At 27.4% G+C, this 25,914-nt stretch overlaps 2 protein-coding genes across 3 annotated transcripts; one reads left to right on the top strand and one right to left on the bottom strand.

Annotated features, from left to right (window-relative positions):
- Position 1: 1 nt before the first annotated feature.
- LOC119675050 lies at positions 2-1,353 on the bottom strand. Its single transcript, XM_038086235.1, has 3 exons — positions 1,038-1,353; positions 482-841; positions 2-421 (listed from the first exon to the last, which is right to left on the bottom strand). The coding sequence occupies exons 2-3, from the start codon at positions 833-835 to the stop codon at positions 86-88; spliced, it is 690 nt and encodes a 229-aa protein (XP_037942163.1). The 5' UTR covers positions 836-841; positions 1,038-1,353; the 3' UTR covers positions 2-85.
- A 3,884-nt stretch (positions 1,354-5,237) lies between these two features.
- Positions 5,238-25,596, top strand: LOC119675051. 2 transcript variants are annotated; one of them, XM_038086237.1, is made up of 4 exons: positions 5,238-5,392; positions 24,536-24,690; positions 24,790-25,035; positions 25,273-25,596. In XM_038086237.1, exons 1-3 carry the CDS (start codon positions 5,301-5,303, stop codon positions 24,975-24,977), a joined length of 435 nt encoding a protein of 144 aa, XP_037942165.1. In that variant the 5' UTR covers positions 5,238-5,300; the 3' UTR covers positions 24,978-25,035; positions 25,273-25,596. The 2 variants fall into 2 exon arrangements, with proteins under 2 accessions (XP_037942165.1, XP_037942164.1); XM_038086236.1 differs by having other exon boundaries at positions 24,536-25,035.
- The last annotated feature ends 318 nt before the right edge of the window (positions 25,597-25,914 follow it).

Below are 25,914 nucleotides of genomic sequence, written 5' to 3'. Positions count from 1 at the left end.
TCTTAAATCATATTTTTGAATTTAAACATGTGCAAATATTTTTTATTATTTTGAAATTAAATACATACAAATATGTACATCTAAGTTACTCTAAGTTACCAGTTCTACATTTAAGCAATTTTTCCTTACGCTTATAGCGTTGAATGACAGCTATGATATCATCCAGTGCGTCATCATAGGTTTCATCTAGTTTATCTAACTCAGTCTGCATATACTTGCAAAAAGATGCTGACTTTGAGGCCTCCGCTTGTTCTACACTTGTTTTTAAATCATGCACAAGTTGGCATGTTTGCGCGGTTTGGTCCAAAATTGTGTCCAATTCATTTTCCTTCTTTGGCTTTTGTATTTCAGCTGAAATGGACAACTGGCCTGCTGAAGTGGACGGTTGGAATATTTCTATGTTCTCATTACCGATGTTTACCTACAAATTAATGAAACAATTAATAATTCTCTAAAGCAAATATTAAAGTATTTATATTACGTTTATATATTTTCTATCAACTGATTCATCACTTGATTGAGATAGAAATCTTAGCTGTTCAAAGCACCATAATTTGGGTGTATATATTGCTGCAGTATTAATTCTACTTTTTTTTAAAATGTTTCGCTGCTCTACGCCATATTGATCTTTTAATGTTTTTATTTTTTTTTTAACCACTTCGCATGTTGCGTCTGGTTTAATCACTTTTATTCGGCTGACTATTTCGTTTAGCGCAGCCTCTTTTTTGGAAAGTTTTATATAGTCTTTATGTTTCATATTGTACAAAAGAGGATAATTTCGGTAAATTGAAATTAATTCCTCTGTTTCCAGTTTGCTCCACTTGTCTTTCGCCATGTAAACCTAAATTAATATTTATAGGTTATGTTATATTTAAAACCATTTTTCTAAAATTAAATTATATATAAAAATATATATTTATATATATTATATACATTACACATATTATGTATTATATATTTCGTTAATTTATTTTGTCTATAAATATATAATTAAATATAATCAATAAAATCACAAGATAAAACAAAAAACTACTCACTTTTCACTCGAAACACACAACGCTAGCTGCTCAAAATACGACTAAATTCCTTTCAAAATGTCAAGCTGCAATCTCGTTGCTTGAAATTCATGAACTAACATCAAACTCTCTTCCCATTCTCATCTAGCAAAAACCCGTTTTCGAGTTTATATTCATGATGTGTGTTCATGATAGTGTAGGTAAGCCCAATAATAATGTATGTATTTTTTTTGACAGCATTTATTATTTTTGTATGTAGTAAATGTTGTGCTCTTCTGTATTTTACTCTTTTGCACAGAAAAAGCAATGAGCAACAGATTAATTTGCTTTGTTTTCTTTTAGTTCTCAGCTGTTGTTTGTTTACAAAACAAAGCAGAAAATCTTTGAGTTAACTTTAAAAAAAAACAAAACAAAAACAAAATGGTTAAAGGCGCATTTTTAAAATATTCATTTTATATTTATCATTTTGCAAAGTTTTAATTTGTTTTCTAAATTTTGAAACTATAAAATATTTAAAAATAATTTACTATTTACGACTTACATATATATATACATATATACAGTAACGAACATAATTATTGGCACAGCAAGTATAATAAACTTTAGCACTGTTTTTACGCCGTTAATGTAGATATTTTTAACTAACAAAATTTTTTTTTAGATAAAATGTTTAATTTGCAACTAAACTCATTTTATTTTATCAAATTATCGCTTACTTTTGATTTCTTAAAATTAACAAACCAAAAAAATACTAAATTACGCTGAACAAAATTATTGACATATCTTATGTAGAAATGGAAAAAATTAAAAAAAATATTTAGGGTAACAATTAACGTTTGAAATTTTTTGCCGGGCTTTAGGTCGTGGTTTTAAAATTCATATTTTTATATAATAACTTATATTTTATGAAAAACAAATTTTGGGTTAAATAAAATATCACTAAGATTAATTTATGTAATATATTATTTTATTAACAAATATTTCGGTCTACTTCGTAGACCTACTTTCAATAACCATCTTCAGTGTTATTAAAATTATACAAATACAATTATATAAAAAAAAATTTTTAATGTCAAAAGTCATATAATAATCAAACAAAAATATATGAAAAAGTGAAAATTAATTTTTAAATAAAGAATGGCCAGTGTTGTCATTGTTAGAACGAAAAACATAATTTTTTAAAATTTTTTTTTAATTTTTATGCAAATATAAATAAAAATAAAAAATAAATTTAGCAATTTTAGATTAGTAATCTATAGATTTGTGCTAAACCTTCAATATCCCTCTTATAGTTTAGTTGTTGATCATCTGGTACGTCAATTATATGTAGCATTTCTAGCAACATCCTACGTTTGTAATTTTTCTCCTGATGAAGAATTTTAATATCATCGAAGTTGGGAGTATGGTTCATTTTAATACAATGTGTTGCGAGTGCTGTTTTTTGGTCCAGGGGTGTAGTGCGACTCTTCAGATCATATTTGTGTCCAGCGATTCTCGTTCTTAATTTATGTTTTGTTGTGCCAACATATACCTGTTGGCATATGTTGACTCCGTCACCTCCACACAGAATTTTGTAAATCAAGTTATGTTGCTCTAACTTGTCTATTGGAGTTTTTGTTCTATTAAACAAATTTTTTAAGGTATGTTATTTGTAGTTTTGAATGCTACTTCATGTGTTGTTTTCTTGAAGCATTTTGATTTTTGAAAGTTTTCGGAGAAGCTAAGTATGTACGTCATTGATACATAAGTTTTGGGTTCACTCTCCGATTTTTTACTTTCACCAGCTTTTGCTTTTTTTATCAAGGATTTGATAATGTTGATTGGAAAATTATTTTTTGATATTATGTTGATGTTGATATCAGATGCGGACAAAGGTAACGTTACTGTTTAGTTTTCTTTATATTTGCATAAAAATTAAAAAAAAGTTTTTAAAAATTATGTTTTTCGTTCTAACAATGACAACACTGGCCATTCTTTTTTTAAAAATTAATTTTCACTTTTTCATATATTTTTGTTTGATTATTATATGACTTTTAACATTAAAATTTTTTTTTTATATAATTGTATTTGTATAATTTTAATAACACTGAAGATGGTCTACGAAGTAGACCGAAATATTTGTTAATAAAATAATATATTACATAATTTAATCTTTGTGATATTTTATTTAATCCAAAGTTTGTTTTTTATAAAATACAAGTTATTATATAAAAATATGAATTTTAAAACAACGACCTAAAGCCCGGCAAAAAATTTCAAACATAAACATTGAGTTCGACACCAATACGAACATTATAAAAAAAAAGGTAACAATCAATATTTAGTGGCCAAACCCTTTTGTTTGATAATAGCTTACCTTGACATTGAAGAAACCAATTTTTGTATGGTTTCTGGCTAAATATTTTGCCACTCTTCGAGCAGTGCTAATTTCAGTTCTACTTTTGCTGTTATAGCAAGCTTCTTTAGACCTCTATTCAATTCTTCTCATAAATGTACAATTAGATTAAAATCTGGAGATTGGGGCGGATGCGGTAATGTGTGTTTTACATGATGCGCGAGCCACATACGCACATCAGTAATAGTATGTTTCAGATCATTATCATATTGTATATTAGATTTCGGCACTTTCTTTTCAATTCTCTTGTGGATGGCTGAATAATATTTTTTATCCACAATGCCGTCAATGAATTTCAATTCGCATACACCTGCTACGAACATGCACTCCCATACAAACACCATGTTTCACAGACATAGCAGGATTATTTTTTTGCAGTTTGGTGTTTAGTTTTTTCCAAACCGTTTCTGCAGCCGTTGGATCAAAATATATTAAATTTTTTTTCATCCGAGGAGATTACATTGTTTCAAAAGTCAATTAGCTTGCTGAAGTACTCTTTTACATAGGCTAAACGCTTCTAGTGGTTAACCTGCAAAATAAACGGTTTTCGTCTAGCGAGACTAATTCAAAAATTAGTTAAATTAAATATTATAGACAAATAATTGCAATATTTATATATATTATTATATAGATAATACATTTTTACTCAAAATAAGTTCTATTTAAAAAAATTGTAAAAGTTCCCAAATAATAAGATTATGCATGTACATATATATTATTGGTACTCAAACTTGTAGTCAATCGAAATACTGAAAATTATTATATATTATTAAATTTCTTTATATTTAAATTTATGTATGAATATAATATAAAGAAATAACATATGCCAAGAAAATAATTAAGAGTTTTATAATATTACAAAGTTTCTTAAAAATTGTTATTTGAACAGTAATTAAATCGAAATTTAATAAAAATTATATTTTATTAAATTCATCTATATATGAATGTAATATAAAATAAAACTATATATCAAGAAAATAATTAATGGTTTTGTAATATTATAAAGTTTCTTAAAAATTGTTATTTGAATAGTAATCTTATGGAGAAAATAATTGTTACCAATGAACAAACAGAATTATACATACAATAAATATAAACAAATTCATAGAAAAAAAATAGATTTAATACAAAATATCGATTTCATATTTAGCCATTTAAGTTCAATCAATATATTTTGGTAAAGCTATGAAGGAGGTTTAATTGAAAAGTTACCAACACATAAGTTGAGTTTAGCTTGTTTGATTCAAATGTTTATATTCACCACTTTTCACAAAATGTATGTTCGTTGCCGGTAGCGTTAGCAGCTGTGAAACTCTCCACACAACGAACACTGTAATCACAACAAAACAAAAATGAGAGCTTTGCTCGCGTATGTTAAGGCATATTTTACTTTCCTTTTTAGTTATTTCTTAGAATTCCTTGTGTGTGGTTGATTTGTTTTGTTTTGTTTAATAGCTCCTCACGTGCGTGTAGCATTCTTCCGAGTAGCTTAAGAAGAAAAGAAACGGCATTTCTGTCTGTTTCACTGTGACGCAATGAAAGAACACATTGTTGTTATTTATAGCCACATAAATTATTTTGCTAACACTTTAAAGCCGGAATTTTTTGTTATAAATCATCAGTTTCTGTTTGTATTTTAAGCGGAGTGGATCGTTTCGGAAAATCGTTTCGTTTCGTTTTAATTTAATACCAAATTTTATAGTTCTGTCTTAGCAACGGTGGAAAACAAAAAATCCAAAACAAATCGCAACTAAATCGAATAAATAAAAATATTTAAGCAATTTATATTTAATTGAAATTATACAAATAAATAATATTAATAATAATTATATTCGAATTCTATAATTAGTGTTACATTATTTCACATATAAATTTATTTTTGAAACATAATGGGTGATATATTTAAGGTAATTTTACCGAAACCAATTGAGGCAGGTGATAAGATAAGAATCTGTGGACAAATTGCAAACGATGCAACAGAGTAAGTACATTATATTTTTCCATTTTTTTTTATTAATTGCGAATATTTACCGTAACTATTGTCAACTGCTAAACATTTTATATTAGTAATAAGTGTGAATAAATATTTGTCAATTGTCAATAAAAGATGACAAGCCCGTTAAGTGATTTGGTTCCGCATTAATCAGAGTACTGTTTCTTCGAATCAATTCTAATCTATATATGTATATACAATAGATTTATTAATTCGATAAATATGTACACATTCATTAAAGAAACATATTTCATCAACATAAATGTTGTGCAGGGAGATTTAGTCATACTTAAGTTGAAATTGGTATGAAAAATTATATTTAGGAAATATCTGGATGGAGCTTCTTAAATCTCTTAATATTCCAAAGAAAATTCACAAATGTAGTTATTTAGTTTTGATAGGATACCTCTAACCTGATATCTCTAATTTTCGCGATTTTTATAGCAGGAGGTATCCAACGACTCTTGAAACTTTTTTGCATTATAAATATTTATTTTTTATTTATTTTATTTTTTCTTTATTATTTTTTTATTTTTATATTTTATTTTATATTTATTTTATTTTTATTTTACTTTTATTTTATTTTATTTTTATTTTATTTTTATTTTTTTTTAATTTTATTTTTATTTAATTTTTATTTTATTTTTATTTTATTTCTATTTTATTTTTATTTTATTTTTATTTCTATTTTATTTTATTTTATTTTATTTTATTATATTTTATTTTTATTTTATTTATTTATTATTTTATTTATTTATTATTTTATATATTTATACTTATTGGGCAAACAAACTAAAAAATGTTTAAATTTATTTTTAAGCCTTCTTACATTATTTCCTCCATTTATTTTTTCGTTTTCAGAAAGTGTTTTTAAAGACAATCGTCGTCTTGTTAACAATCCCATCATCTTATCATAATATATGGGCTTGTATGTACGCGAATTTTCCAACTGAGTACTGAGTATTATCACGTCGTTAATCATTTGGTTCTTCCACGGAACCAAATACGGATTTCATCAGCCTTGTTTTCCACCAGCGGAAACTGACTCAAACACTTTTCTAACTGAAACATTTTTTCTATTCGGCGCGACATGACAAAGGCAGCGAAGTCGCTGAATTTTCATGCGCTAAACTAGATCAATCTCGAGGTATAGCTTATAGAGCACATCGTTTCATCTAATTCAATACTCGTTGCCAATGAGTAAAGAACCATAAATGCTTTTGAGAATTTTTCTTGTGAATGCTCCTAATACCTCATCACTAAAGTTATTTTCTAAACTTTTGCACCACGCCGCAGGACAGGCATGATAACAAACTTATAGAGCCTGGTTTTTGTTTGTCTTGAGAGAATCCTTTTAACATATACGAGTATTCTTATATAATAAGGACATATTCATTATATCTTAATCTCTTTTGTTTGTTGTATACTGAGGATCCGAAGCTATTTTAGATATATTCACTATATATGTATATATCTGGCAGTTTTTTTAACTCTTATTACGGTAGTGAAGCAGCCTAGGATCAAGGAGTGTTAATGTTGAAGATATTTTATCAGGGAAAAAATACTGTGATAATATAATGCGATAGGTTTAACATGGATCAAAATTATGGTCGAAAATTAATGTTGAGGAAGAATACATTATGTGAAGAATGCAGAAGTCTTCAAATTTTATATCTAATGTGGCGTTACTTATCGCATAGATGGATAAATTTTTTTACTCAATTTAAAATGTGTTAACATTATTAAAAAAGGTGGAAATATTTATGCTTTTCAACAAATTTTAGTTTTTCTATATTATAAATCAATGGGCCAAGCGTAGGGATAATTTCAACTCTGAACATATTTTGTAAGAATTATTGATTATGTCAGTTGCTGATAAGGATGGTACTTTGCTAGCAATGAAAATTAATACGACAAGTCTAAAATATTCCAAACTCATTTTCATATAAATAGATCTAAAAACATTGCTAACCGTTAGTAGATCTAATAACATTGGATGTTGTCTCCCTGAGGGAGTTGAAACACAACATAATGCTATATTAAAGTATATTAAAATATTTTTAACATTGGAAAATATAATTATTTTCTTATTTTATTTCGTGTTTTTATGCAATTAGGTGGTACTTTTTTTTATTCCTTTTAGATTTCATATATTTTTTGCAACTGTTAGGTGTCATTTTGAATGTTGTTATTTTAAAATTGTTGTGAGTTGAAAATTGACTGCGTGTGTGGAGAAATGAAAGGTTTTATTTCATAATTTATATATATTCAATTTAGTAAGCAAATTTGAAAGCAATGTAACATCTTCAAGGTGTGGTTTTAGTACTTTTATTTGTTTTTATTATAACATATATGTCTTGTATAAAACGTAGACGCATTATATTGAAATAAAATTTTTAGTTCAAATAATGCAAATATATTATGAATATTGCAATTAAAGGTGGAGATGGTGCCGACTATCGATAAGTAGGCACCATCAATAGTGAGCGATAGTTTTTTTCAAACCATCGATTACTATCGTTAGTTTTCGGTAGTATATTAATTTCAATACTGTTCAATTCAAAAACTTTTTTTTTATTTTAAAATTTCACTTTAATTTATTTAATATGACACATTTTATTTAATTTTTGGAGATAATATTTTACATAAAATAAAATAAAAATCATAAATTTTATATCCTTTTTCCGACATTGTTGCTGTTTTAGTAATTAGAGATTTTTGTTTAAAGATAACATCATATTGATGTTTTTTCCGTCAGTTAAATCCGGCGTTCTGAAACTACGGTTTTTTGTGAAGAGTTGCTATTACAAACTATCGTAGACTATCGATAGTCTAGCACTGCCATCGATGGCGGATCGATAGTGGTAAACCATCGATAGTGTCGTTAGTGCTATCGATAGTTCTCCACCTCTAATTACAATTAAAAGAACTGCATTCAGTTATTTATAATTTTCTTTATTTATTAAAAAATGCATTTACTGAACCTATATTACAATTTTACACATTGTCGCAAAGTAGAGCTTCAGTTTGTGTTATTTCTTTTTCTCTTAAGTATTAATAACATTTTCTAAAAACACAAAAGTTTAAATGTTTATAGAAAACTGCAAATTATTTAGAAAATTGTGTTTGACCCGCATGAGAGTAATAAGTAATGGTTTATTCATGTTGATGGGTTGTTTCCTGACGTAAACCCAACCGCTTTTGGTATAAAGTGCTTTTGAAACTAGTCAATGGGTACTATTTTCTTTAATAAAAACTTTCTATGTTTTTATGTTATAATTATTATAATTATCTATACATGTAATTAGTTATTTTAAGCCTCTATTAATTGCATTTCTTGTTTTTGAATATTACTCATAATTAAATATATATAGTTATATGTATTGAATATAAATAAAGTTACTTAACTCTTAAGTAACTCAATAAATATTATTATTTGTAGTATTGTATATAGCAATATATGGTAGTGCTACATTATAATTTGTTTGTGTTTTTGGATTGTGTTTAAATTTTTAATATTTTCAGATATTAATTATAATTCCTAAAATCTTTCTTTTGAGTATTTAAGTGTTCTTTTAGGGGACGCTGATTTAAGCAATATAAGATCTGTGGGAATATATCTTATAAAATCTTACAGATATTTGCGTGTAACATTTACACTTTCCTTAGATTTTAAATTTTATATTTTAATTTAAAATTTCTTTTCAAAATTTTTAAAAATTTTTTATTTTTTGTTTAAAATTTTTTTTATATTTCATGTCAAATTTTTATGTAAATTTTTTGCATAGTTTCTACGTCCTTCACTTACAAATCACGTACACAATTCTTTTCAAAATGTGTATAAATGAAGCAACTTTTTTAAAATATTTATGTTTAAAACTATAACAGATACAAAATTTGGGCTATACTAGCTCAAAAATACCTTATAAACTCAAATTTTAAATTAGGTTTAAATAAAATGTATTAATTATTATTATTAATTAACATCAGTAATATATTTAATATTAATATATAATACTTATCTACATAGCAAATAGAATAAAAAAACCGATTTTCAATCCATTATAATTATATATAGCAAAAATCTACAGATTTGTTTTTTTTATTTTTTATTCTTCTTTTAAATTATTATTAATATATATATTAAGATATATAATATTTTATTCTAATCAAGTTTAAGTGGTATTTTCATTACATTTTTAATCCGAATACTTCAATTTGGAGAATGTATAATGTAAAATAGATGCATTTCAAGTACAACTGCAAAGAAGATACAATTTAAGTATCTAATAGTTTAATTATTAGCTTAATGATATTAGGAAAAAATCGAAGGACTACTACTCCTTATACGCCATGTAGACTTTACGTCTATATTGCAAAGTTTTATTTTAGAATGCTACAAGCTATCGTTAGTGTGCACCATCCAGTAAACAGTTTTAATATACTTTAATACTAGAGAGATCTCACTTACTTTCTTAACCTTTCTATTATTTAAACTAATAATATCAATAATGTTGATGTTGATGGACTTGTTAAAGATAAATAAATGAAAAATTAATAAAACTAGATTTAACATTACCGCCGTATTTTTTTTCTTCAAAAAAACAATGAATCTTTGTATTTATATATGCTGCCGCCCAATCTATACTGTGATTTGTATTAGTCCGCAATTGTATCTGGTCTGGACAGCCCTGGCCTAAACTTTTTTTTCGGCTTAAAACCCAGTTTATTTAGCGTTATGATAAGCATATCGATTCTCAGCCCAATCCTGATTCAATTAAAATACACTATAAAAATTATTGCTTATGTAGCTCAAGTTGTTGGTAAACTGCAGTTTTTTGTCTGCGAAGACAAGTGGCTCGGAGACAAAGACCCTATCACTTTTGCAGTTATCTGGAATTTTAGATGCTTAGGTTGATCCTAACGGTTAATTAAGAACCCTGATATTCATTGTCTTACTTAAACGTACATATAAGCTTTATGACATTGGGTTTTCGCAAATGTTGTTTGCCTTAATGTGTAATTTTTATCGAATTTTTATTCCTTTGTCATTATTTTCATTAAGAGGGAATGAGTTGAGTAGGTATCATTACCCCATTGGCTCACATTTCATGAAATATTGAAAATTGCGTCGGGAATATTTCTAAGATCCTTATTATAAGATCTTCCCTTGTTACGCCCACGGATTTGATATGTTATATATGAGGTTAGTCTGTACGTATAGTCAAGATATATGTTGTGTATACGTATGTCATGGTATTTTGTAATCACGTTAGTTCTTCCTATAACATGTCTAGTTTTTTTTTTTTTGTGATATGTAGTGAAACCAAGGTTATTTGACATAGTTATGTTAAATCGAATTTGTTAATATATCAACTATATGTGCTACTAGTTTAGATAGTCAATCTTATTTACTTTGTAATTCAAATTTACTTTCGATGCATACCTTTTGTATAGTGTAGAGTAGAATTAAAGCAATTCAAATTATGGCAATTTTATTAATTTTAGTATTTATTCTTCGAATACATGAAGAATACGTACATGCAAGACAAGTATTCAACTTTCTTTTGATTAGACCAGATACATTTATACTCATGACATCATCATCACCAAATTAAATCACAACAGAATAACAATAAACGAATGATTTTCGGATGCGGGATGATAATAATCTGTGCGCTCATATTGGCGGCACTCTAAAGAGGCAATAAGCCTAAGAGTGGTTCGAGATGCTGGTAAATGATACATGCGCGCTGAAATTCTTATATTTTTTTTATTTATTGTTGTCCGCTTCAACTGAATTGCTCAAATCATTTGTCAAAATCATTCAACAATTTCAAAGCTTTTCTTAAATACTTTTAAAGAATGGTAATAAAGGAATAAATAGAAACTACAACATAAGCTGATGACTATAGCATATGTTGTTGACAGACTCAATGGCCCGAAGAATCACAACATTACGTCGCCGACCAACTGAAGTGCTGGGCAGGGAATTAATGACGAATTTGTTCAACAAAAAAAAATTGTATCTTCAAACCATTCGTTCAATATTGATGATGCATAAATTTATTTCTAAAATTAAATAAAATTTCTATTTGCCTATTACATTTTTTTAAAATGAACATTCCATACGCGTTTAAAATTTATTTTAAAATGAAATATTTATTGAATTTGGTTGCGATAGAAACAATTTATCTTATTCATATGACTTGAACTATATTCATTATCGCAATTCTTATCAGTTCGTCGCTTTAATTATCGTCAACACGTTTACAAAAAAAATTTACCCGTATATATTTTATTTTCTTCTATTTTCGAATAAATAAAAGTCAATATTAACTAGTGTAAATATTAAAAAAAAAATATTCTAAATATTTTTAACGCTGGTCCAATAAAAATGTATTTAGCCCCACTTTTAATTAACAGGTGGGTTAAACGATTTTGAATTTGCCTTATAAAAAGACATTACTTCAAATACTATTTGATTTTATTTCTCAATATATTCTCCTTTTAATAAAGGTCCCCACTACTTCGAGGCCATCATGCTAGGTCTCTATTTGCCAAAGTTGTTAAATTCTTAGCTTAGATTATAACGATGATCCAAAGGGGATCCATTTAGTCCTGTTGGCCCCTTGTGTTAGCGTGTAATGGAAAGACTTATGGTTTAAAACCACTTGGAACCTTTGGCGAAGCTTAGAATATTATTTAGTGGAGATCTTGAAGTTCATCGAGATTCTTAAAGAAACGGTCAGCTGCAACGGATATCATTGAATGAGAGATTCAATCTTCTAGCATGGTTGTAATCTACAATGACCTGTAAATAAACTTAACATAAGACTGAAATCTGTATGCATTATCTTTATGGAAAATCAGTTTCTTTTTCTTCATTTAGGCACTCCTTATCATTTAATCGCACTAATTTACTCTTTTCAAGGTATTCGATAAATAGTTTTTTAATAGAATATAGACCACATTTTTTATTGATATTACTCGTAATATCATTTCTTATAAACTCAAAATATTTTTTCCAATTGGGTAGTGTGAGGGTGAAATTTAATATACAAATTTGACATCTCAGAAATAAACCTCTTAAGGTAGAGGTAGAGGAGAAGAAATTTTGATGGTTTATATCTCATGATTCGAAGCAAATCGGTGGGTAATGGTTCCACGTTAAATGAACAAAGTGTGGAAGGGGGTTTGAATTTTGGGATTCAAAACAATTGTTAATTATTTTAGCTCTTTTCTCTTTTAACAACTGTTTTTGCGGAACCAAAGTGTTTGTCGTACTGAGTATTTGTAAAATTGCTATTTTATTCTGCATACTAATAAATGATGTCTGATTGACATGTAAAGTTATATAGAGCTTAACAATTAATTATTTCATTTTAATGTTATTTTTATATTCCAAAAATATTAAATATTAAAAACTCTATAAGAAAAACTGCTCTTACTACTGTCATGAAAATATTTTAAGGTACTGTTATAAGAAAATGAAATTACAGTTGTCGTATTTTTGCCATAAAATCAGTAAGGATATTTAATAAAAGTCTCTTACTCACTGTGTAAATAAATAAGTAGGACGCAATGACTCCTACATTATTAACTAAATAATTATGTATTAAAAATTGTTTCCGTCTCTTAAAAGAGTTGCTTCACAGTACAATAGAGTGAAGATTACTGAAAGGTTACCTAGTAACATTCTTTGTCACTGTTTGACTTTAAAGTTGACTACAAAGAGAATACGAAAGCGGGATATGTTAGGACTTCTCAACGAAACGCTTTCATGCCTTAATTTAAAAGATTAGTTTTGTATTTTCTTCGGTAAAGAATTCGGTATATCAAAAGACCACCTATGGTCGCAGTGAAACTTTCCGCTCGAAACTCTTTCCTCCTCTCTCAACACTATATTTTATTATATTCTATTTTAAGGTTAATTTTTTCTTGCCGATAATGGCGTGCCCTTTATGACGAAAGAAACTATTTAAAAGTTAGACGGATTCGAATAGCAAAGAAAGGACAAAGACAAAAATTTTTTATTTTTAATTTATTGAAATTTGGCTAACCATACAACGCTGTTTCGAGTATTGCCAAGTACTCTTTATCAGTGGTCTTTGGAAATAATCGAATTTTTATTTAATTAGTTTATAGTCCGTATATAATTTGTTTGGACTGCAAGTGCCAGGCTTAGAACTCGTGCCTGTCAAATCTATATTCTATTTTTTTTCAGTTCTATTTTATTATACGTGTTATGTTCTATTATATAATCTTATGTAATATTATTACCACATAAAATAATTGTGAATACAAATTATTTGAATAAAAATTTAATAGAACTATTAACAAATTCTTCAAAAAATTATAGTGTGATTAATAAATATAAGAAAAATGACTAAATACCATGAAAATTTTCAAATTTTTTACCTAATTAAAAGAAAAAATTAAATCAAACAAATTTGAGTAATAATTTTGGCGCACTCAGACAAAAATCCAGCGAACTTATAACCCATAAACCTATATTCATAATATAGCGCAAACCAGCATCTTTCCAACTTCCCCTTACGTCTCGCTGTACTGACGTAAAAATTGGTTCAATATTTGCACACAACAAAAATATTTCATGTCTTCTCTATTTTCTCTAAATGTAAACAATCCCAAATGTTTAGAATCGTTCAGAAGAACAGTAATAATTTAAGACTTTTTTTTGAAATTTTTAGACAATTGTGTAAATAAAGTTGCCTACTTCACAGTAATTTCATAAAAATTATATTCAGAAATATTAGTTTATAAGCAAATTTGAAAATTTCCTCGCTAATTTAAATAGTTTTTATTACAAACAATGTATTCTAAGCCAACCATATGTATCCATTCAACCAGATGCTCTTTTAAAAATTTAAATATAAAAATTTGTTTATAAGCTAAAAACTTAAGAATTATCAGAAAATTAGATTATTTTAATTATTACTATAAAAACTGAATAATTTAATTGAATATTTATGTATACTATTGAATATGATTATTATTTATTATATTATTTTATTATTAGTTCAAAAAAAAAACAACCCATTTCGAAGATTTCCTAATATTTATACCATCGTAAGTCAATTTTTTATGATTAAATCTTAAGTGGGATCTCCACAAACATTAAACATTGATATCTGCTATAATGTTCATTATTTTGATCTTTTTAAAAATTTTTGACTAAGGATAAATAATAAATCTTAAGTGAGATCTCCAAGAACATTAAATTTTTAATCTGCTTTAATGTCCCTTATTTTTATATGTTTTTTTTTTTTTAATTTTTGACTAATGATAAATAACATACTCGTTACGTTAACGGATTTAATTATTCGTTATTTTTTCATCTATTAAGCCAATATATAGAGTCATCATTCATATAGAGTCATCATTCATATAGAGTCACCATTCATATAGAGTCACTATTCATATAGAATCATCATGTAGAGTCGCATTTGCGATCATATAATAAAGAGATATGTACATAAAGATAAAGATAAAATAAAATCATGTTTAACTGTTTTAATGAAGTTAAAGTAATCTTAATGTCTTAATTTTAATGTCATTGAAGTTAGTTTTGGTTAACATCTTTACGTTCTTTCATCAAAAAGTATATTCTAAATCAATCAAATTTTTTTAAAAATATACTATACTTAAAAATTAACTTAAATAGTAATGAAATAAAATAAATTATTATATACACTTATTTTCAATTAATTTAAACAGTAACAATATGCCCTCATTTGCTTACATAGTCAGTCCAAGTCTATTATATATATTACTAACTTCTTTCATTAAATAAATAGATAATTAAATCAGCAATAAGCATAAGAGCATTCACTGTACATTCTCTCATAAAACAAGTAAGACCTCTTTGAGTTTTTATTAAAGTTCATATACATCATTCCACATTCTTCAAAAATCTAATTACTGTTTTTTTAATTTATAAATTGTAATATATTTCAAACAGACACCAAATATTTAAACTCAAACTAATTTTAATTTTATAAATCAGTTAAAGTTAATTGAACTGATCGACTTATTCATGAGTTTGCACAAAATGAAGGAAGATTTATTTACAAAGTTTCATTAATTATTAATGAAATAATTTGGTGTGTTAATTCTTTAAAATATAAACAGTAATTAAAAATAAACAACTTGAAAGCCAATTTCAACAGATCCAGTTCCCTTCAAATGGCCTAGGGTTCCGAAGAAATTAAACAAAATTATTTAGGAGGCAAATCACTCACTTTACCGCTTCGTTAGTTATGGAATAATTATAATATTAAAAAATCTATTAATAAACCAAAAGAAATTATTCTAATAACTTTAATTTGTTATAAATTATTAATAGTTGTGGGAGTAATACCAAAAAATTAGTTTTTAATTTCAATCAAATGAGTTCTTAGGCTAAGCATATATTTTAAGAAATATGACAAAATAAAAAGTAGCATTTAAAATGCAAAAATTGTGTACAAAAGGTACAAACAAATTTACAACAAAAACGATGTTGATTTGTTTATATGCGCAATATTAATTTAAGTGGTTAGTAACTTAAGTTTGGCGAATATTAAATCTCTGAGTTAATTAGTTCAATATATTATATTATATTATATTTTTCAATTCAAATAATATTGATATAAGATATTTATGACAATGGAACCCTAAAAATTTAAATTAAAAAATTATACCGATGTTAGCATAAATAATTGGATTATATATATTCAGTGTGTTACGAAGGCAGTCATATCATAATAACTTTATTTTACGCAGGTATTGTTTGTATGAATTGATCCATTTATTCCGTACATACTTATGGAAGAATTATGTTAAATCTTTTGTTGATTACTCATCCATCGTAGCATACCATAAAACCAGTTGAAACTGAAAAAATTAAGTTGAAACTTGTTTTTTTTTTCGCTTCACATTTTCTTTAAAAAATTATTCATGCGCGTGCCGGCAAAGTCTGGGCTAAGTACCATGTGCTTACAGATAGGTTTTGATAATAAGAACTAAACTAAAAATACTGCTTATTACAGAGATATAAATAAACATAGTATATATTTAAATATTCTTTGTAACATAATTGTTGAGCCAATAGCTTCACAAATATTAATGTATTTAAGAAATATATGTTTTGTAATATACATACTATATATGTATAACACATCAGCTGAATTGCAAAAAAAATTTTTTCCTTCGAGACCAATACAATTATTCCAGCGCTTCTCTAACATTTGGATACCTCTCTTGTAGAAAATCCAAAATAGTAGTTCGTTTCGACGATGGATGTGATGGAAGCAGTTCGAAGTGTAGTTGGTGCAATTACGCCATTGTAACCAATGATTTTTTGCGTCTCTATGCAACAATTGATGAAACATGGACTGACCAATTTACTTCGGAATTTAGCTTCAAATAGCTTTCTGAATCGTCGACACGTATGTGAACTGTGAGCAAACGAGGCTTATATTTCGAAAGTAACTTTCTCATGTGTAAATCGCTTATATTTCTGTACAGTGCCTGTTATATTCTGCAACTTCATTTTACGGTTTTTCAAAATAATTATGTCAAATGTATCTTTCAATAAAAAATAGTTTCACCATAGGCGATTACACTTAAAAAACCTTTATTAAACGCTTGCTTTTATCGTGGGAGTCAAGTCTGTTTTCAGTAAACAGATCTTTAGATTAAAAAATAGATAAAAGTTACTAGAAGTCATATTTTAGGAAAATAGTTGATTAAGTAAGTTATTTCTAAAATTCTTCATTCCAAATATGCAGATGTTTACTCCTGCATTAATGGATTAATTAATGGAAAAACATTCTTTCTGCAAATCGTCATTACTTTGACACAATAATTCACAATATCAACCTTACTTCTATTCTCTTGTGATGGTAATCGATAGAAATTATACCTTTGTTGGCACCTTTGTTGATCGACTAAGAAAAACCAACTATTTTGACTATTGTCTGATTTCTGGTATCGTAAGTTGGGCTAAATATATACGATTGTTTTAGTATGTGCCTTAGTTGGACTTAAATTGGAACGAAAAAAAGATTGTTTTCTCAATTATTATCTAGTTTTTTTTTTTAAATAAATATATTAATGGTTGATAATTAGAAGAAACTTACTGCTTTCGACTCTTAAAAAAATTTACGAGATTGTCTGCTTTCAATTATAAAATAAATAGCGTTTAATTAATCTCTTCGGTTCTAGGGAAGCCATATAGAAGTATTGCACCCATTTTATGACAACTATTGCATACAAGTAGATGAAATAAGTGATCTTATAATAATTATTATTTTCTAATCGTCATTTAATGTACTGCATCATGAAAACTATAAATTGTTAGTATGTTAGTTAATACATAACTGAAAAAGTTAAGTAACATAATATGATAAAGAAAATCTATAATAAAATTTTTTCATACCGTAAAGAATAATGGTGTTTTAAATTAGTACATCTTGATTCAATATAGATTAACTCTCGCTCTGTCAATTTTTGGTGTTCAATCGAACGTTTTTAAAATAATCTAGCATTTTTGTAGTTGCGTTTATATTTTTCATAAATACATACATATGTATGTCAAATAAAATCACACTTCATGTGCATAAGTCTTAAAAAATCCCTATTAATTTCAGGGTAATCTTGCTACTCTGGTAAAATGTCTAGAGTATTATAAATTAATCTCGAGCGTTATACAGATTTACCAATTGGATAGGAAAATCGCACTAAAAGTAAATCACGATTAAAAAAGTTACCCCAAAAACATAAGTTTAAAATAAAAAAAAATTTAGTAAATAGTCTATAACAATAATGCAATCAATAACAATTATTTGTTTTTATAAAAAGTATTGATAGCTGATTTTTCATTAAAGTAGAAATTTTTTATCAATTACTATAGAATCTGACTACTCTTAAATTTTAATTGTTCTGAACAATCCCTTAAATATAATTTATTTTTTAATTGTTAGTTGTTATTTCCATTAAACAGCTTATCTCTACTATCTTCACAAATCAATTAATGAAATTGTTATCTGTTCTTATATTTAATAATTAAATATTACTTAATATTAGCAAAACTAACATATGTAATCGCATAAAATTTGGAAAACGAGATACATAGGGGAATTTACCATATATCTACATAGTCGATTCCATGAAATTCCTATCTCATTTTTATTATCTGCACATATAAATCTAAATTGGTTATTTTACTTTAATATACTAGTAACTAATATGACAGGTACTTTACGAAAAAATGATATTATTCTAAATAAATAATTTGGGCTATTAACTTTTATTTTTTTTTTTTATTCCATTTATTTTATTACAATCTGTCAGCTATGAATGACAATAAGTAATATTTATTAATACAAATCGTAATAATAATTATTACGAACTAAAAAAAAAACGCGTATGGACTATGCCCAGTGATATATCCGTATACATATACTTAAAATGAAAATGTGTGACCCACATATACATATCTAAAACGTCTTTCGAAGTTTTCCTGCTCAGCCTTGTAAGAATGTTTGAGGGGGAGATCAGGTAAATAACCAACGAGTTTGGGTGCATATATATGCGATGAGCGTAATTCTTTATAATACAAGATATTTCTTCATTTGTGATTATTCGTTATGTTTTAAAATCGCTGGATAATTGTCAGGCTTGAGTCTACTGCAGTACCTCATAATTGGCCTCCATAACTTCATATAGATTTTAGTACAATTTTATTTACAGCTTATTATCGAGTAACAGTTTGGAGTTTCGACTGAGGAACCAAAATTAGTTTAACACGAATTTTATATTTAAAACTTAAATAATTTAATATAATCACGTTGCAGAATTAATAAAAAAAATTTAAACTTCGACACCACATTCTAGTTTGATAAAAGATTATATGATATGATAATATGCAACAAACTTTTCAATTTTCTTTTCAATTTTTCGATATTTTGGATGTGTACCCATCATCGATATATCGATTTCTCACTTCTATCAAATTCTTGCCAATAATTTGGCATCTTGCCATCCTTGATATTATCAATATCTCTTTTGAGCCCGTGTTTCTGTTGTTTTATTTTTAATGTTATTTATATTTATGAGTATAAATTAATTACATATCCTTAATTAATAAGAAAATATTTCGGTCGAATTATCTTGACAGAAGCGAACAATGCAAGTCAAGGGTTCTTATCTGGTTGGAGGACAACACTTGTGAATTTCCTTTGAATTAATATTTTAGCTTTTATAGTAGTTTACAGTAGTTTCAGTGTAATATAGATTTAATTAAATATTTTCAAAGAAAAGTGTAATTTAAAAATCATATTTTTAAACATATTTTTAAAGTCTGTGCGAATTTTATGGAACACATTTACCGTAAGTTTTTCAATATACTTATGTATATAATATATAAAAAATGTTTTTATATAATAGTAATTGATTGTATATTTTAGATGCTAAGAAGTGCCTATGTCAACTCTACTAAAAATATTAAAATTAAAAATACCTAATCAACATTATCAATAGAAACAACAGTTTTGATTTCAAATTCTTTTGGGTCTTTTGCATAATTAGTATATGCGGCTGTTATCTAGTCCATTTCCAACTCGCGTCATAATTTTCGGAGATATACCTACGTCATGATTTTCTATTCAGAAGAAATATTGTGAGGCTTGTTATTTAATTCGTGGTTTCATCTCTTATTGACGTAATATTCCTAAAAATGTAACCGTCATCAATTTTTCATCTTTACAGATACAGGAATGTATGTTGAATTGCTGAAATAGTTTGGACTATAATAAAAGTATATTATTATTAATTAAAAATTACTGTCAATTCAAGATAAAAAATTTTTTTAATATATATAAACAATTATAAAAAAATTATACCATACATGATCATTGTGATCATTTGTTTATATATCTGCTGCTCTGGAGGTTAATTTATAAAAATCAATGAAAACGACAAGGTGGAGATCAAAAAACAGTGGAGCTCTGTTAATCATCTGCACTCAAATCAAATTGAAGTCAAATTTGTTTAACATCATTTGAATATTATTCGCCGGTGATCTAATATCATTTTCAGGATAATCCATGTAAATGATAACGCGTGTGTATCAAAAAAATATCGTCATGACCTTATTGACTGGATCAGCTTCAATCATAAAAGTCGACTGCTTTGACTGTTCCTTGGTCTCTGATTTGTTAGAATGGGTGCATGTGTTGCCCACGGTTACGGAACAATAGAAATACCAACGAATTCATTTCAGTATCAAATTTTTACACAAAATGTGATGTATAGACTCAGTAATTTCAATCAATCGTCTAGCACTATATCATGCAGTGACGTCTTAAATGTTAAACCTCAATTGTACTGATTCTATTACAGTAAACCATTGGTTAACCATTAAATTTGATAGTGTAGAGTTTCCATAATATTTATGAAACCTTTCCTTGGTTTCGGTAATGGTGCTTTTTATGTAAAATATAATGATTGAAGAGCACACGAAATTCATATTCTTCCATTTTCAGATGGTAGTCCACACTCCAGAGTGTTGTATTTAGCTATGTCGGAAGTTCAAATAGTCGCTGAATTATCAAATTTCCATCGTCAATTTGTTTTACTTTAAAGTGTATAGCAAAATAAGATTTTTAATATTATTTTGTATAAAGAGGTTTTCGAACAGAAGTGAAACAACAACAAAAATTTATTTTTTTAAATTATTTTAATTAATTGAATTTTTGGCTGACCATACAGCTGTTTCGAGTATTGCCAAATACCCTTCATCAGTGGTCTTGGAAATAATTCTTGTATTTAATTATTCGTAAATAATTATTTTTGAGACTGCAAGTACCAGGAATCTAACTCGGGTCCTGCCAAATGTGAAGCTCAGAATCAGCGCACCTTAACCAACTGATCCAAAGCCGTACTTGACTTTTTTGTTCGCATATTTTTGCTGGAGTTTTGTTATTAACAATTTTACTTGCTGTATTTATATATTAGAACGAAATCATAAACCAGCTGTAGAATAATTGAATTAATTAATTAATTATATTTTTTATTTTAATTGTTAAATTTCAAAACTATTCTTTCGTAGAGGCATTATTTGTTCAATGATTTGTTCTTTCTTATGTATAGAACCTAATCTAGGAACGTAATGCTGAGAATATTATTTTGTGTAATAATTACTAAGTAAAATTTCATTTGTATACTATTGGACTAGATATAGCAAACGTTAAAAATGCAAATGGCAGAATGCAGAAAAAGTCATCAGAGTACACATAGCCTAAAACAACACAAAAACAAAAGTTTAATTCAATCTCGAAGTACTTAAACAGAAGGAGTATTTACCTAAATCAAAAAATCAGGTTTGAATTTTGGATTTGCAATCTCTCAATTGTGAGATGGTTTCATCTCCACCACTTAATTTTGGTTATATTTGGAATCAAATTCATTCATATAAAAGGTATTAAATGGAATTATAAAACTAGAGTAAAAAACCAAGTTTAAATTATAGTTTTGATAGCTTAATCTCCCGTAACCAAACAGAATCTTAATTTTGAGATGGTTCCTGCAACATTCTCTTTCCTACATTTTGGGCAAATGGTATCGGATTTTAAAATCTTGGTGTGTTTATTTTATTCAAAATCAAAGAAAGTGTTCGAAAAATGCGAAGACCCAAAATTTACTTTAGATATATGAGGGGTCTTGGTAAATTTAACTCAATTTTTACTCAGTTTTACTATACACTTCTGCCAATATTTTTCTTTCTAACAAATCAACCCGGCTTAATATATATACATATGTATAATTACAGAAAAGTTTGTGGACAAGATGAGTAGTCACGAAGGGGAATCCAATTATGTGATTAATTAAAATTTTTTTTGATTTTTTGGGTGATATGAGATAAATATTACAGAAATATCCCTAGATCTATCACATTCACAAATTATATCTACTGCACCTTTGGCATTTGGTCTTTTTGACTTTATTTTGTAGGACTATGGTTTAAGACATATTTACCAAGATACAAATATAATAGTAGATTATAGTAATATTTCATTCTTGTATAATTTACACAAACATGATTTTGTAGTTTGAAGCAAACTAAAAACACCGCAAGTCAGAACATATACATAAGTCAAGTACGGCTTTGGGTCAGTTGGCTAATGAACACTGACTCTGTGCTTAAAATTTAACAGGGCGAGAGTTCAATCCTTGGTACTTGCAGTCTCAAGAAATTATTTATGATTGTTTAAAAATAAGAAATAATTCCAAGACTACTGAGGATGGGTATTTGACAATACTCGAAATACAAGGGTTTTGAGCCTAATAATGAAGAAAAACTAACTTGAAATTTAAAATTACTTTATTGTTTCTCGAAACATTCTCCCTTATGATTAATACACTTTTGCATGCGTTCGAACCATTTGTCAAAGCATTTTTCCAATCTTCTTTAGACACCTCCAAAACATGATTTTTAAATGCAACAACGGCTTGTTCCGCCGACAAAAATTACTAATCGTTGTCCATGCAATTTATTCTTGACGTTCGGGAACAAGATGAAGTCATTGGGTGCCAAATCAGGACTATACGAGGAATGACCCATCAATTCGATCTTTTGAATGTTCAAACAGTCAAATAGGTTGTTAGACGATATATGTGAGCATTCGCATTGTCTTGCTAGAGATGGAAAATGATTCGACAGCGCTTGTTTGTTTCCCGTGACTTCCGGTAAACAAACGGTTCTATACCATTCGGAATTGACTAATTTACGTTCCTCTAATGGTGAACGTATAATTGCCATATGACCAGTTTTTCCGAAAAAATAAACGACCATTTATTCCGAAGTGCTTCGAGTGCGAATAACTTTAGTTGGATTTAGTTCATCTTAAAACACCCATACTCGTATAGTCGACTACTCTTTACGTTCCGGCTAATACGCATATATCCATGATGCGTCACCTGTTACAATCTTATTATGTCATTGTACCGCCATTGCACTTCTTTAAAATTTGTGTGTACCAATCGTGTACCAATGCTGACCCTCGTAGCTGTATGGTCAGCAAAAAATTCAATCAATTAGTAAATAATAAAATATTATTTTTGTAATATACCTGTCTACATCGATGAAGCACAAATCCCTCACGCGAATACTGCGAAATACTTGGGTATGACTTTGGACGCTAAACTAAGATGGAGCGAGCACATAAAAAAGAAAAGAAGTGAATTAGATCTTAAATTCAAATCGTTGAAATGGTTAATCGGCAAAAAATCAAAACTATCGCTTTTCAATAAACTTGTACATATTATACAAACAAATGCTCCAGCCAATCTGGACATATGGAATACAGCTATGGGGTTGCGCAAGCAGAACACAAATTTCCATCATCCAAAGATTCCAAAATTTCATGCTACGGAGTGTAACAAACGCGCCATGGTACGTGAGAAATTCTGACTTACATCGTGACCTTGGAGTGTCAACAGTACAGGAAGAAATTCATACCAAAGCCAAATCACACCAAGATAGACTTAGTTGTCACGTAAATGCTGAGGCGCATTTACTAGCGACAACTGAGCCAATACGCCGTCTAAAGCGCCAAAAGCCGTGCGATCTTTGGGCTTAAATCATTGAAATGTAGTACAATTAATTTATTATTGCGTGGAATCGCCTAATCTGTTTAAATTTAAATTGCTTGTTAGTTATCTAATAACTAGTTGCTTTATGTCTTGTTTTGTTTTATTTATTGTTCTTTAATATCATATATAATAAAACAATTTATAATAAAAAAAAAAAAAAAAAAATTTTTTATAATTTACTTCTGTTCAAAATACCTATGTATTGAAAATAATATTTATATTAAGAGTTTAGTTTCTTTTGTGAAAATGGAGGTTAAAAATCTACTTAATATAGTTTGGAATATTATTTATGCTTATTATAATCCACTCTCTCTCACTCAATGGGTAGTGCAGATATACCACACTTTTCTTTGGAAACTATAGCTATTCCGGTTAAATCAAATTCTATTTTATGTATTTATCTAACCCAATGCGGTAATTTATGATAAACAGTATATTTATTATATACTAATACTATTTTATTATTTTCAGATTTTCTATCAATTTCGCTAATGAAACGGATGCCTGTCCAGATAATATAACATACCACTTTAAATGGAATCTACTTAATCACCAAATTACTGAGAACTACAAATACAATGGGGAGTGGATGGAGGAGAATAATATTGATTATAACTCGCTTGATGGTCGGTTAACAAAACATTTAACATTTAATGATAGCTTAAGCAATGGCTTTAATGTAAATACTAATACAAGTACTGACGCATTTATAAATTCCATTTTAGGGACAATCTTTGCCCTAGAGTTTGCATTCCAAGACAATACGATCTATGTATACTTAGTCGATGGAGAAGGTCGCAATTTCATCACACAATATAATACCGATTATGAGTTTGGACTGTGCGATATACAATCATTGCAAGTGTGGGGCGATGTTGAAAAAGTCAGAGAACTGACATTCACCTATGACTAGAGCTATATAAAAATATTATAGTTTGCATTTGGGACACTGAAAAAAATTTCCAAAAAATGTTAGTACCGTAAAAAAAAAGAACGAAATGCACTTTTAACCAAAATACGCAATTATTTATTTTTACAAATATTAAATATATTTATCTCTAATTATACGCTTAGATAAAAATTATAAAACTTAAAAATCTCACACGTTTTACACAAAAGTATTATTTACACTTTAAAAAATCATTGTTACATTCGAATTTAAGTTTTCGAAATTAATAAAATTTTTTTAAATAAATTTCGCTTTATAGCCACAGCTCTTGCATATGAAGCTGCCGCCCACCACACGCACGCACCACTCCCCCAAAACGTTTACGCTCAAATCAAAATATTACCATTCTCAGTAACAGATTCAGAGTATTAGATCAGATAATTACAGCTGAAACCTATGCCATATAAGACGCAAGTTTTAATTGAATGCGTAGAATAGTTGAACGTAGAACGCTTGACGCCGATATCAAAATCGATATCGAACCAACTTCGATAGCTTACAATGCATGTTTTGTTGTGTACAACTAAATCTGCAGAGACGCCATTTTTAATTAATATAATTTATATTTACTAATAATCAATATTAAAAATATTATTTATAACATATACATATATTTATATTCATAATTTTTATAAAACTATATAGCTTAAAAATTGTTCTTAACTAGCAAAACCAAAGATGATTGCTTTATTATTGCATGAAGTAGATTTGTTAAAATATTTTTAAAAGTGTTAGTAATAATATAACTAATATTAGTAAAATTTTAAAATTAAAAAATATTGTTTTAAATCAAAAAAAAATATAATTTGTACAATAAATTTACAATTCATATATTAAATATATTTTTAAAATAATTAATTAGGTTAAAAAAAAGATTAGAACTTTTCAAAAAATTGAAAAT

The sequence above is a fragment of the Teleopsis dalmanni genome, chromosome 2 (genome assembly GCF_002237135.1).
Source record: "Teleopsis dalmanni isolate 2A chromosome 2, ASM223713v2, whole genome shotgun sequence".
Classification (NCBI taxonomy): domain Eukaryota; kingdom Metazoa; phylum Arthropoda; class Insecta; order Diptera; family Diopsidae; genus Teleopsis; species Teleopsis dalmanni.
Note: the sequence above shows the minus strand (reverse complement) of the source record. Positions and strands in the feature narration are given on the sequence as shown.

What these genes read in the sequence shown, in the direction of transcription:
- LOC119675050 (XM_038086235.1), bottom strand. Translation starts at nt 835, where the DNA reads ATGGCGAAAGACAAGTGGAGCAAACTGGAAACAGAGGAATTAATTTCA. An exon ending in TTGATAGAAAATATATAAAC is followed by an intron (nt 422 to 481) that starts GTAATATAAATA and finishes ATTAATTTGTAG; the next exon opens with GTAAACATCGGTAATGAGAA.
- LOC119675051 (XM_038086236.1), top strand. Translation starts at nt 5,301, where the DNA reads ATGGGTGATATATTTAAGGTAATTTTACCGAAACCAATTGAGGCAGGT. An exon ending in ATTGCAAACGATGCAACAGA is followed by an intron (nt 5,393 to 24,535) that starts GTAAGTACATTA and finishes TATTATTTTCAG; the next exon opens with ATTTTCTATCAATTTCGCTA.